Genomic DNA, 14978 nt, shown 5'->3' on the forward strand with positions numbered 1-14978 from the left:
AAATCTAATTTCTTAAGTTTTAAGATCTGCATTTGGGACCAGATTCAGGTGTATGATATTTTGTATCTGTTCTATATAAATATATATATCTATTTTTTGAGCATTGTATTTTATATGAAAAAAACCTTAAGCCAGTTGAAAATTCTAAAACATTTTTCAGTTTCTGTACAAGTGTCTCATTGCCAAAGTTACAGAAGCAGTGATGTTGGGAAGTGCCTAGGAACAGCAGCAAATCACACCGTTTGCCACTTTGCTCAGCTACAACTGTTGTCTTTTTATTTTCAGGAAACGCTTGCTGCTATTCTGCTTTCTCTGGTTATTCAGCCTGGACCTCTGTCCTGTTTACAGAACTGAGGCAACCCCTTGGACACGATCTGCCTTGTGCTTGCAAGAATGGCAGTAACTGCTACACATCAATAACTTCTCACTGAATCCCACTGGATGCTGTATTTTGCCCTGGTCATAAGTGGTGACATTTTCTGTACCTCTTTGGGAAGATTAGTTTCAACTGGACATTAAAAAGATGGCCGAGGAAGAAAAACTATCTCTAAAGAAAGCAATTCAGTTTGGTATTTATGGATATATTCCATCAGTACAACTAGGCATCAGAAATGAAAATGCCCCCAGAAGTTATTGTGCTTGTTTAGACAACATGCAAATAAAACACATGTGACTGGTCCATCAGAAGAAAAAAAAAGCTGGATCCCTAATGGAGAGCTGCTGTCAAATGAGAGCCTCTGGGAAAGCCATAGACTCAGCTTTACCTTTAAATTAGTTAACTGAAACAGCCTGTTGCAATTTTGTAATATGAAGATCATGTTAGCTGCAGGTAAAAGGATTTCTGCATTCCTGAGCTACAAGAAATCTTTCCTTAAATTTTATATTTAATTTATCTTAGTTTTGTTCTAATCAGCAATTAAATTTGAAAGAGGATCCCTAAAGAGAACATGCCAGTTGAAAATCTACATAATACCAAGGAGAAGAATGATAAGCTTCAAGAGTAAGGTGTTAATTTGTGTCTTAGAAACAATATTAACTTACAGGTCAAATGTCAAATGAAATGGGTCGCAAAGAAACACGTTACTTACAGACTTTAAGTTGTGATTCAATGGCCCAGCAAAACATGAAAATGCGACCAGTGCTACTGAAGAGGAACAGTCTGGACTCAGCAGATTTTATGAGACACCCCCAGCACCGCAGGACCAAATCCCAGCAAGTCCGGTTCAAGGATGATGGTGTCAGCACCAAGGCAGAGCTGGAGGCCAATGCTGCCCGAGACACAGCACTCACTACTGGAAAAACTGAAATATTTAGGGATCACAATTTTTTGCTAACTCAGTCTCCAACTTTTCCAAGGGCTCAGAAGGGGCTTCGGAATATTGCCATACAAACTTCTCCCAGCCTCAGGAAACACTTCCCTGTTTTTAAAAGGAAAAAGCTGACAGTAAGCAAATCACTGACAGAAATGCCAGCAGAGCCTGCAAACTCTATCCAGGTAAATGGCACCCTTTGTGAACCAGACATTCTGTCCTCAGAGCTCTGCTACTTGAGGATAAGTCATGACTTGGAGGATGGATGCAGGAATAGTGAGGTGGGCTTGGGTCAGAGGTCATCAAAAGCACAAACCAATGGACCGAGGTACTCGGGTGATTTCTCAGTGTCAGACAAGACAACTGCGTCTACACAGGTGCCTGAATACATTCATGTGAGTTTCCCACAGGACAGAAACGTTCCCCTGGACGCACCAGACACAACCACAGCTTCAAGTAATTCACTGCATTCTTCTACTGTCATCAACAGCAACGAAAGTCATGAAAACAGCACACTGTCATCTGATTCTGACAGAGCAGAGCCTTGCCTGAGCAATTCTGTGAGCTGCAGTGAATGTAACCCCCACTCTGCTGCTCCTGAAGTGGAGAAAAGCGATTCTGAGCCGCCTGCAGCCAGCAAAGATGCCAGCAGTAAGGAAACCACTCCAGTGTCACCCCCATCAAATCACAGCTCATCTCCCTGTTTCCTCAGAGACTGTCACCAGGCAGGAGAGCACAAGCCAGGTTCCAGCTGTGTGATGTTACCACGTGATGATTGCCCACCAGTGTCACTGCCCAGCAGCAATGCATCCAAACCATGTCTGTCATGTAATACTGAGATCCAGAAAAATTCCACCCAGTCAGATGTTTCCCAGTGTAACAGCTGTTTAGAAGGATTTCACATAAAGTCTTATCCGCCAAGGAATGAAGTAAACCCGCAAAGCAACAAAGAGATTAATGAAATTAATCAAATTCACTTGGCACATGGAGAACTCTGTGCCCTACAAGGCAGGCTGCAGTCTGTAGAGGAATCCTTGCAGTCCAACCAGGAGAAGATTAAAGTCCTTTTGAATGTAATCCAAGACCTGGAAAAATCCAGAGCCCTCAGTGAAGGGTACGGTTCATTTTTAATATCAGTAATTCATCAGAAGTGTAAAGTAGATATTAGCATTCTTTTAACCTTTGCTACTGAAAAACACAGCTCTTTTGATATTTAAAGATGAGTCGGCAAAAATGTATCTTGCACCCTCTTTGTGATGTTTGGGCCTCAGCAGAGAAGCAAGTCCTTTTATAGCTTGGCTTTAGCTGACACTGCCTTTACAAAATGCAGTGCAAGACCCAGCTTAACAACTCCCTTTTTTATTTACATTTAGGGTGTTCAAAGCATGACAAGGTCAGACACACACCAAGTGCCAGGCTGAGGACTAAGGACAGAGATGTGAAGGCTGTCAGCAAGTGCTCACTTCAGGCTCTCAGATTTCAGAGTGGCTCCCTTCTCACCCCCATAACAATGTTAAAAACCCTGTATTTATTGTCACTATGGTGACTGTGCCAAAGCTACAAGCAGTATTCATGCATTATTATGCATTATAAATAATAATAATACCATAAATGCTGCTAACATCTAAAGATTAGACAAAGTTAAAATAGAATTTTAAATATTTTTATGCTCAAAACAGGTTTCAGAATATCCTAATAGAGCTTTCCAAGCTATCAACAGCATCTCTTACTTACAGTAATTGCATCTAGGACACACTTTAAAGTCTGTTTTGTTGTAAAGTAATATATCCTTCAAACAACTTTGAAAAACTCAGAGAAAAAGCAAGGGAATAAAGGTTCCATTTCATTTTTAAAGAGAAAAGAACACGAAGAGACTATGCTACCGTAAATTTAATCTTTAGCACAGGCATCTATCTCATGCAGGTAGATAAATCACTTATGCATGCAAAACTGCACTCTTAATTTTAAAATTAGATCATGTGTATCAGCTGTATTTACTGATTACAATAATGACCAAACCGGGTAATATTCCACATTTCCACAAACTCTGCAAACACCACAACAAGGAGGCTGCACTGAGGGTTTTGTGTAGGTGCAGCTGCAGAAAGAGCCCAGAGCACGACGCTGCTGTGCTCACACCACCCAGCATCAGGGCTCTGCACTTGGTCCCATGTGGGCAGAACTCTCAGGATGGAACTGACTGAGGCCACAACTTTATATACTCCAATTTTCTTACAACTTCTGATGGGAAAAAAAAGGGAAAAAAAAATCTATGTTGAAGATTTTTTTTTTCTTTTTCCAAGTATTTTAGCTTGGAATTGAAGTTAACTTGTATTTCTGTTGAATAACTTTGTAACTCACAACTCAAGTAAGAATTTACATTCATTTAAAAATTTAAAATAATATAAATCTGGTTAGCATGTGATTTTACTCTGTACATATTACCTTTTTTTATCTGGAAACATTAACCAGTTTATGGCCCACCTGGCTGTTAGCATGAAAATACTTTCATTAGTTTCCACTGTGCCCACAAAAATTCTTGTTCCATCTAACATTTTCCCCATACAATTCAGCTCCTGCCTCAGTGTTACATAGCCTCTCTCAGAGGCTTGTTCCATATGCATTTCTAGCACCAAATTTGCAACAGCCTAAACACAAGAGACAAAATCCACGTAGATTAACAGCAAAAATGCAAAAAAAAAAAAAAAAAAAATTTACAACACTCCAAACCAAAAATTCAGGTGAGAGGCAAGATTGGAGGCAGGGATCCAAGTATGTCTCAAGCCTAAGCAGTCATTTCTCTGCTGCAATCTTCATCCAGACACCACCTGGCTGTGGTTCCATAGGAAGGGACAGAAAAGAACACCCACTCCTTCTCCCCTGCATGCACTTCTCTAGAGGAGAACCTAAGTTCAATTATGTAAGTTTCAAGTAGGTTTGTGAATCTGCCCATAGCAAAGACTAATTTGCAGTGAAGCACGGTCAGATTATCCAGCAATATTTATAATCCATTTCTGTTCAGTTACCACATGGTTGAAAAGAAAAAAAATTGTCAAATATCTTGAAGTGTTACTCTGAGATTCAATGAGAAGCTTCAATCCACCCTGGCAGATTCATCTCACAGTAACACTGAATGTTCCAAGCACTTTTATTGATAGCACAACAATGCGCATGAAGAACTCCCATTTCTCCTAAAACAATCAGAAAATTATTTTGGTACCAACTTGTCGGAATACAAAAAGGTAAAAGATTTTATAAAGTGTAGAAAGGTTTTAGAAAGTAGACATAAAGTTGAGACCAACTGATCTCCCCTAATTCAAATAAAACTTGTTAAATATAAGTGTTATAGTTTCTTCAGACATAATGAGCCACCAATCTCAACCTGTTTCTAATGCAGATCTCTCCATCATAAAAGTATTTCAGCTCTAGCTGGTGTTAATCATGAAAACTCACTTTTCTTTTTTTTCTCAACACTACAAATTTGTAACTTATCAGCAGTAAAAATCTGACTTGGTTATACTCAAATAAGGAAACATGAAAAGGGAAGATTGGAAAGCATAAGGACAGAGATCAGATTGATTCAGCAAATTGCATGGATTTTCAAATACTTGAAAGTGTGTTTGTTAGAAGCAGTCTCATGTCTAAGTGTTTTCATAACAAGTATTCATACCAGAACCAACAACCAGAACTCTTAACAGCATGAGGTGGGAAAGGTCAAGACAAGGCTCACAGGGTTTGTGTGTTTTCAAAGAAACCTTCCAGCTTAGAATTTGATACTAGAATTTTTACTAGGGCTAACAGAAGTGGTGAACAGAATGGCTTTTTTCATGAAAGACTCAGAGCTCTGTTGCTGTGTCAGTAACTCCACATCTCATGAACTGCTGTCTGTTCCAGGCGTAACTTCTACCACACTGGGCAGGACCTCAACAACTGCAGCACCTGTCAGAACACGGCGTGCATCATCTACAGGTACCCTGCTCCCCCCCTCACTTCTGTCCTGCCTGGACCCCCCGCCAGCTGCACAAAGCAGTGCTTTGCTCACACCTATAAAATGTCTCAACTGTGACTAACTCAGTTTTTAAAAACAGACCAAGTGGTTTGTGTGAGTTGCTGGTTTGTTCCCAAGCTTAAATAATTCACATTGGTGGTAGCTGAAAGGAAAGGGGGACTGGACTTGGGAGAATTCAAACATAAGCTTCCCTCTAAAGTTTCACAGTGTTATTACTGGCATGCTTTGAAGATCTGTGATGCCATTTCTGATGATGCAATTCCTCTGTGTAGTACATTTTTAAAGCTAGGGTTTCTGTAATAATTTTAGATCTTGGAAAAGATAAACTCTCAGTTTTCTGAATGCCAGTGGGCTACAGCTACAATTCATGTTAACCTGCAAAACAAACCCAGAAGTCCCACATTTTCACCTCAGTTGTTACTAATTTCAGAGAGTGCAATTTGAGTGTAGGCTACTTCAGATTTAAAGTGCAGTTTATCTAAACTCTTATGGCCAGAAAGCTTTTCAGGGCCGTGTTCTGGGAGCTGCAGGTGTTTCAAATGCTGTGTCTGTACAAACACACTCTAAGAGCCTCCAGCTGTCCAGACATCAACCCCAAAGCCAGCAGCTACAAAGTCTTGCTTGTGCTGCACATGTACCTTGTCCACTCAGCAACAGAATTTATAAATACATGATCCAATCTCTGCAAACTCAGTTACAAGGCAGAAATCCCACACTTTGGGTTACTTGATTACATTTACAAAAATAAGGGGGCTTTGAGGCTGAAACCTTTTCCTTCATTTCAAAGAACATGGCAGACCATTATCTTCAGCAGTTTGTAATCACTATAACTTGAATTTTTAATGGAAATAATTAATAGAAAATACTCACATGGAAGTGTTTTTTATACTGCATGTTCTGCATGAACCAAATTTAGTAAAGAGCTTAATAAACTAGACACAGCACTGGAACCTATTGTTCAACATGCAACTCAGTCCCATACTGATGTCCTAAACCTCTGGTAATGAAATTTCCAAGTAATTAACATGTCATAAATTGAACACCACAACTCCTCTGAGACAAAGCTGTAGGTCTCCTTCACAGCCCCCCGGATACCCTGGGAAGTTACATGACTTATCCAAGAGCACAGACTATGTCCATTAAAAAAAAAAAAGAAAAAAGATATTTTCTTTACTTGATCATGGTCTCTGAACAAACAATCTCTGTGTGTTTTATGGGCCTAGACATGAACAGGTCACTCCCTAGAATTTATGTACAGACCACCCTTGACCACAGGATGCCTTCTCTCTTTGGAAAAACACCCTTTTTATTTTTTTAAGTTTACATGGTTTCAGTGCAGGATAGATCTTGAACAACAAGCACCATCATTCAAAGGAAAGAACAGAGGAAGTAAGAAAAAACTCAGGGGCCCTTTTGATTTACCAGGTAGTTTGCAACAATAATGGTGCCTGGAGGCTCACACTGCAATGATTAATAGAACATGTACAGAACACAGGTGCTCTAAAAAGTTTCTACTTTTAAGAGACAAAGAGGAAACAGTAAGGAAACAATAGGTTTTCATTTACTGAGGTGTTCCACAGGATGTGACTATGAAAAAAGCATTTTGAGTGACTAATATTTGAAGTTCATTAGACAACATTCTGAAAGAAGCAATTGTTAGTGCTTGCTCCAGACAAACACATGCAATTCCTATGTTTTATGTGGCCCGAAATGTCCATGCAAGTATTTTCCCCTAAGACAGCATCACAGCTGTGATTAAAATCAAGTGTTTTATCTTGCCCCCAGTTTTCCTGCTCTTAAGGAACCTCACTCCTCACTGCTGCAAGCCCTGCATATGCAGAGTGCTGGGTTGCTGTCACTGAACCATCTTTATCACACAGAGTCCCCGAGTCAAACAATGCATTAATCTCACAGAAATCCCCCTGTGGATTACACTGATCACTAAAGTAATAAAGAGCTTTTCAGCCTAACAGTGACTGTAAATTTGGCTTTATTAATTACCCAGCAGGGATTCCAGGCTTGGGATTTTCCATCCAGGTCATGTAACAGAAATGTTTGTATTGTAATAAACAAATGCAAGTAGCAACCAAAACCAGTTATCATGGGCAGTATTAAATGAAGACTGAATTGACCTCTTGCCTCTGGAGATGATATCTTGATATGTCCAACATTAAATTAAAAACTCTGAAGAAGGGTGGAGAAAAGTAACATGAGTGGATGCTACTCTTATGTATTCCATAAACCCAACATTTCATTCTCCACCACCCTTGGTCTGTGAATATTGAAAGGTATCAAGTTGCAGTTTTAGTAATAAGCTGATGAAATGCAAGAGCCACTGATTTTATTTCACTTATTTCTGCTTTTTAAATATTTATTATGCATTGCTTCTTGTTCAAGAGATCCTTCTACTCTTTTCTAAATGAAAATTATCCTCCCGCTTTCTTTTTACCCGTTGAGTTATATTATTTTGTGTAAAATCTCAAGACACATGAATTAAGGTAAACAATCTTCTAGTTAATTTCAACACATTATTTAATGATTATGGATTTCACATAAAAATACAACTAAAAGTTTTTAAAGATTTTCACATTTACTAACTTTACAGATTTCTTCTGATCAGTGCCAAAATCAGCTTCAGGGCCTTGAAGTGACATCCCAAACCCTTTAAATGATGCTTTTTTCCTCCCATCATGGCAAATAGAACCTTTCCACTCTGCCCTAAAACCTTCGCAGCAGACACAGCTGATACAACTCACTCTCCTGCCCAGAAGAATGACAGAAATAAGGAAAATACACACAATACTGCTTAAACCCTGTCCACACTGACTCTTTTGAACCTTACACTTATTTCTATGCACTCATCTGCTCTTATCTAATTAACATCTTGGCTCTTGTTTGACATCAATAATAATTAGGGTTTCCAATTGAGGAAATGAGTTTTACTTTCCTCTTAACTAACACCACTTATCTCAAAGACTTACACACTGTTTAATTTAATATATTTTTGTTCCTAGTCTGTGTCCTCAGTGGGAGACACTCACATTTAACAAAGTTAAGCATGTGAGAGTTTTTAATTGCAAGCACATGACTGTTAGATTATGGGATCAAAATCTGACCTTTGAATAAAATGTATTGAAAGGTCATCTTGGTACATTTTCATTTTTGTCCCATTGCTTTGGGCACACTGTTGGAATTCTTAACTCACTTAAAGTAAAATTTTTCACTAAAAAAAAAAAAAAAAAAAGTGAACTTATTTTCAAAGGAGCAACCCCTTAACCCCTTGTGTTGACCCCAGGCTGTATCACTGAATAATACCAAGTTATTCTGATGAGAGAAGCAGCCTTTGACATATTCTTTAAAGGGGGAATTTCTCACTTACTAGCATAGGTCTCTCAATTTTTTTCCATAGTGTAGAATATGACTTCAGACAACAAGAAGGAAGATTTCATCAGATTTTGGAAACACTGGACAATGCAGAACAAAATCCAGCTTCAGCTTCACCTCAGAAGCCACCACCTGATCCTCCAGCTCCCGAGAAAAAGGAGTTAAGGAGAAAGACAAAAAAGGTGAAAAGAAAATGCTTCTGGTGGATTTGACATCCTCATGCATCTTTTTACATTTCAGGAGACGCTAAAACAGAAAGAGCTTGAGAGCACACACCTGAAAATGTGCTATTATGAAATCACAAAGGTTAAGAATGTTTAATTAGAGTATCTGAAAAATCAAAATAATTGAATTTTATTAAATTAGCTCACTGAACAAAGGTGCATGAAGATACTATTTTCAAGAAAAGAAATGGTTTCTTTCAAAAGGAAGTTCTCGTTTTTTTCCAAGGACACTTTCATATGCTTTGTAAAGACCTTTTTTCAACTTTCCAAAAATGACAAGATTCAAATCTCTACTTTAAAAAGCAATGGTAGACAAAACTAAGCATGTCACTCAGCCTTTATTTCCCATTTATAAGCAAGTTCGACTAAAAGGAAAAACTTCATCAAGCTTTGAACAAACCACATTATCAAGAACAAATTCAGGGAAACCTAAATTGTTCAAACAAATCTCTCCTCAAAGGAGACAATTATAATTATTTCACTTCCCCACTGAAATTTTTGTTGCTGTCATCTAATATTGAACAACAAACAAACAAAAAAAATCAGGTTAAGTTTTAACTCTATTGTTTTCTTTGTTTGTTACAAAAAGCCACCATTTAGTAGTCATTTAATGGATTTCCCTGAAAAGAACTGGGGAGCTGTAAAACCAGAGAATGTCAAAGTAACTCTTGTCTTAAACCCCTGCTCAAGCAAGGTCCAGTTCAGTGAATTTGAGTTGTGAGTATCTCCAAAGACAAGAATCCTCAGCTCCTTTGGAAGGCTGTTCCAGGTTTTCCTAACACCTAATCTGAATTTCCTGCATCCTGATTGTGCCCATTACATCTTGCTCTAAGTACACCTGCAAGAAGAGCTACATGGATAATGAGACCTCTCTCCTAAGTCTTCACTTCTAAAAGACTGAATAAATCCAATTTTCATTGCCTCTCATCTCCCATGCTGCAGCCACAGCCATCCTGGTGGTGTGAGTTGATGTCTTTCATACACCTGGAAGCCTAAAATGGGACACAGTCCCTCAGAGGTCGTCACACAATTGCTGGATAAAGAGGAATCACTATTTTGGCTACTGTCTTACTGAATCATTTGCCCAGTCTATCCATTTAAGATCTGTTTTGCTGTACCAAAATAACCCGAGATTTTTTTTTTTTGCCTTAAGATGTAAATTAATATATGATAAAAAATTGAACATAAAAATAATATTTAGTGAACTGATCTGTATTGCACAACAAATATATATATATATATGCTGAAAAGATTTTATCAAAGATCAATGCAGCTACTTCTTTCCTCCAAAAATACCCAAGGTACCATAGCACAGGGTGTGCCAATGGAACCCAATTTATGATTGGTGATCCCATTATTTTACTCATGAAAACATGGTCACCTTTCATATGGGGGGCAGGGGAGAAAAGGTTTTCCAAAGCAAGTTGAGTGGAATGTACTGCAGATCTTTTCTTAGAAGTGGCCCTGGTTCAGGGTATTCCATAGATTAACCCCTGCATCTTATTTTTCTAAGTAATCCTGTATTAATTGTGCAATGTTAGTTTTAAATGTCTGTACACTTTTTGTACACTTCTGTGTTCCTTGAATTCTTAGGGTTAATTACACATTTGAAAATACATTAAAAGCAATTTTGAACAGAAGAATTTTGTCTGGAGGAACTAATTTCTTTATAAAATAAATTTTTAAGAAGAAAATTTGCAATATGCCATGGCTTAATTGATCAGAATTCTAAAGGACTGACACTTAAAAACCATTTCCATGTTAATTTCAGTTAGTACAGAAATGACAGGAACAAAACTGTTGTTATTTTAGAGGCTTTTCAGAAGGAAATTTTTTTTACTAATGTCTTTAATGCCTTTAGTGAGACAGAAAAGCTCTTCAATAATAGGTTGTGGTTATAAAAAAGGTAAGAATTAAATGACTCCATCAGAACACATCACTTTGTTACACTCAAGTACATGCACTGCTTGTGCTGCTGTGCCAAGAGCATTCCTTTTTTGCTTTAGTATTTATAATTGATGCAGTGAAGGGTTTATTAGTGTATAAATTATTCTTGCACATTAAAATAATGCTTTAAGACCAATATCCCCTGTGGTAAAGTATAATAATAAGCAACACCAAGAGCTTTAACACAAATAAAAGCAGCAAGTTTTTTTTCTGTATTGAACCAATTTTTAATAATTTATGATACAAAAGCCATCCTTTTGCCTTTCTTTTTGTTGACAAGCACAAAAAGTGCTCAATTTAAGCTATCTGATTTTGGGTTGTCCACATAATGCATATGATGCTTTCAATTTATTTTCAAAAGATCCAGATTATTTAATTTAAACAAGCCACAGCCATTTGCTTCACCACATAGCACCAATCAATTCCTGGGGTCAGGAGAGCTATGCAAAACAGAAATACTCTTTTTAGTTTAAGAAAGTCCAACCAAAGGTGGTTACAAATAAGGCTCCGAGTCTTTCTTATAACCTGAAGAAACATCAATACTCATAAAAATCTGAAACACACTGATTTGATTTAAGTGCTAAATCTGAAATACACTGATTTAAGTGCTTACAGGTTACATATTTTAACATCTGAGCTTGATGGCATTCAGAACTGTAACCAATTTTTAATCCTTAACCTCCCAGTCACAAGTAGCTTCTGTTTTCCAGATTCCTGAGTTGGTGGTTTTTGATTTCTCTCTCAGTCAGTAAAGTCTGGATCATGCAGGTGTGGATGTGAAATTCTGTTTGTGACCTGTGCCCCCAGAGCAGCAGGGAAGCTCAGGAGGTTTCCAGGCCAGCCAAGCCTCAGCCATGCAGGAACACATAACTGGAGAATCTTTGCTATATGAAAACTTGATATGAAAGCATTGGGGTTTCTTATTGTTTAATATTTAAAAAAAATGTATTGACTAATTATGAATTCCCATAGGAAATAAAAAAGTAGCAGATACACACTACAGAATTTATAGTGTGAGGATTGGAAGAGCAGTAGAAATTGGTAGACTGTTGGAAGATAAAAGTACTGGCTACAAAAAACTTCTCTGGTTTACGAAATTACAGTATAATCCCTAAAAACAGCTCCCAGAGCAGGAAAGAAATGTTAGAAATACAAACATATTCTTAAATAAAATTGAAAAAGAATCTACAAATCTCCCATAAGTTGTCAAAAAACTCCACCAAAAAACCCAAGCCACAGCTACTTGACAGCACTTAATGACAAAAATACTGTGGGCTTCTGAGAAATACATATTTAAATTATATATGCTATATATAAGCCATTGCACAGAATGCAGAGTATTCCAAAATTACTGTATTTGAAATTGTTGCTTTATGAAGTCAAACTAACTTTGTTTAAAAATTAAAAATGTATGAATAAAATACTGATTTGTCTCCTGTAACAGCAGTTCTTGTAGGGCTTCTGTTGGTTCTGTGCACTAGCATAATCCTGCCAGCATAGATACACAACATCTTCCCAATGGCACTTGAGCTCTAATGTATGTTTTGTATACTTCTAGGCCCTTCAAATGTGATGTTCTCTTTTGCAATAAAAGGAGATATTTTTATTAGGTTTCAGGAATCAATTAATAATAAACAACGTTTAGACTACAAAGGAAGGGAACAGCTGTGCTTTGGGAAAAGAGAAATGAATGGAAAACTAACAGGCATGTTGTGGAATCATTCTGCATTTCCAGGTAGAGCAAGGATGTCAATTTGAATACCAAACAAAAAAGCTGTAGCTTTTAGCTAGACCACATATTTGATCAAATTCTCCAACCATGGCAGCTCTGCAAATAGTTTCTGTGGTCATTGTCTGCTCTGGAGTAGCTCTGCTTAACAGAGTTCAGAGATTCCTTCTGGGCAAAGTTTTATTTGTACAATATTATATATAAATACTGTCTCAAAACATCTCTGCATAGCATAGCTACACTTACTCTATCATGTTAAAGAGGTGTTGTGAGCAAAGTCAAGTCTGGAAGTACTAAAGCAAACCTTTAAGGTGCATATAGTGGATTTATGATATTTCTATTTACCCAACCAGGCCAAGACTGAAAACAATATTTCTGTGTTCTACATACTTTATGAATTTGACTGCTATAATTCCTGTAGGAGGACTTCACTGCATGACAATGACCTTTATCTAAAAGTCTAAATCTCATGAAATATTCAAGGTAAAGCTTGAATAGCCAGTTTCAGACAATAAACTTGTCCCTCTTCATGAAAGCATAGAAGCACTTCTACAACCACAAACAGTCAAGGTTTTGTGGGGTTTTAAGAGTGAAAACAACCAGGCAGCTGTTAAAGCCTTCAGCTGCTAAAACACCACAGTGAAGGCAAGAATGGCATTTAACTAAGTCTTCCCTGCAGTAGCTGCAGAGAGCCAAATTACCTTTCCACCACCACCTCCTTCTCCTGGGGAGATTATTTCTTTCTGAGCCTGACTCTTCTCAGTAATTACATGAGCACAGCTCCCAGCAGGCACTTACCAGCTAAGCCCAAGGCAGAACCCTCCCTTTCCCTTTCCCTTCAACTGGCATCACAGCACGAAAAGATCCAGGCAACTGTAAACCCAGATTTCTGCCAATAAGCTGGAAGATTGTGAGAACACCTGAATATGAAAATTAATCTGCTTATCCCTGTCAGAAAGCAAAAAAAAGCCCCTGAGGTAAACCAAATCCAGTTATCTGTCAGGTGCAAGGCATTTAAACTTGTAAGGAATTACAGGTCTTGTAAACTGTAACCACTGTTCTTATCAGTAGTTGCATTACTTTCCACAGCATTTTCAAGTTACAGTAAATGACACTGCAGAAGTTAATAAAAACAATTGTAATGTTCACAAACACAGTAAGAGATTTAAAATCTAAAGAGTAACCTCCTGTCCTCCTGGAAGTGATAGATTTAGCCCCATTCGAAATGTCTCTTATACCTGTATAACCTCAGCTACACAGTCCAGCTGCAGAAACTCCACATGTCCCACCTGTCCCTGCAGAATTCACCACAATTTCAGCAACTTGAGCTCATCTAAGCATTCTCCAGGACATAATTCTTGACTATCTGCTTCATTTTGAAAAGATCAAGTATTCAGGCTTTCACAGCAAGATTGACCCTCTCAAAAGTGTTAAAGCAAACCTGAAAATTAGCTTGGTGAACTGAAGTAGCACATAGAACATAGAAAAATCTTTTGTCAGTTCTTTTTGAATACAAGACTTTTGTTCATTAAAAACAATTTATTTGCATGTGAAAGGCTATTCTATTAAGAAGTGTTGCTTCAGTGTAGAAAATGTAGCAATTCATTGGAATACCACTTTGAAAAACCTCTAAAATGCCCAATATACAGGTATGCAGAGGTGCTCATGAACATAACTCTAAGCAAGAGAGTGACATTTCAAAATTCGTACTGAATTTGCTCTTTTCAGGTTAAAACAGCTGAAGAAATGACAGTAGATGGGAGGAAGAAAGAAAAAGAAACAGATTTTCCAAGCCATTTCAATTTACTGTAACCAGCTTGTTTCCTACTGGTTTCCTAATGGATCTTTTATGCAGCATTAAAACAGCTTCATTTTGCTTTTTCATGTGCTCTTTATGGTATCCAGAAGTATTCCTTAATAGGTTAGGTCATGCACAACACTCATATCATGCTTTCCTTGAACAGAAAACATTTTCCAACACTCTAGAGAGCTGTAAGGGTCACTGGACTTCGCTTCAAACCATTTCCTGCTGTGACCATGGACATGCCCAAGGGTTCCACATGAACAACATCAGCCTGGAGTTCAGATAAACAGCTACAGAGATGTCTCAAACCTGCAGATGTACCACCAGGGAGTTCAAAGCAACCATTGGCAAATATTTCCTCTGAGGAACTCAATTACTCTCCTCAATTATTAGGAGCCTAATCATTAGGAGGCACACATGCTCTGGCTGGCAATGATCTAAAACTGTTATTTTCCAATAGAAGTAAACAGGGAAACACAGGACATTTTAAAAGGCACACAATGTACCTCTTGTGGCCAAAATCATCAAGTAAATGATGCCATGATTTTGTAGAATAAAATACATCCATTAA

At 37.8% G+C, this 14978-nt stretch overlaps 2 protein-coding genes across 2 annotated transcripts in view; one reads left to right on the forward strand and one right to left on the reverse strand.

Moving 5' to 3' along the window:
* DOCK2 (dedicator of cytokinesis 2) overlaps positions 1–14978 on the reverse strand; it is a 155514-nt gene that overhangs the window by 77607 nt on the left and 62929 nt on the right. The window lies entirely within an intron of this gene.
* Positions 1094–10570, forward strand: INSYN2B (inhibitory synaptic factor family member 2B). The gene is made up of 3 exons (XM_053991064.1): positions 1094–2424; positions 5205–5279; positions 8729–10570. Exons 1-3 carry the CDS (start codon positions 1109–1111, stop codon positions 8913–8915), a joined length of 1578 nt encoding a protein of 525 aa, XP_053847039.1. The 5' UTR covers positions 1094–1108; the 3' UTR covers positions 8916–10570.

The sequence above is a fragment of the Vidua macroura genome, chromosome 15 (genome assembly GCF_024509145.1).
Source record: "Vidua macroura isolate BioBank_ID:100142 chromosome 15, ASM2450914v1, whole genome shotgun sequence".
In the NCBI taxonomy this organism is placed as follows: Eukaryota; Metazoa; Chordata; class Aves; order Passeriformes; family Viduidae; genus Vidua; species Vidua macroura.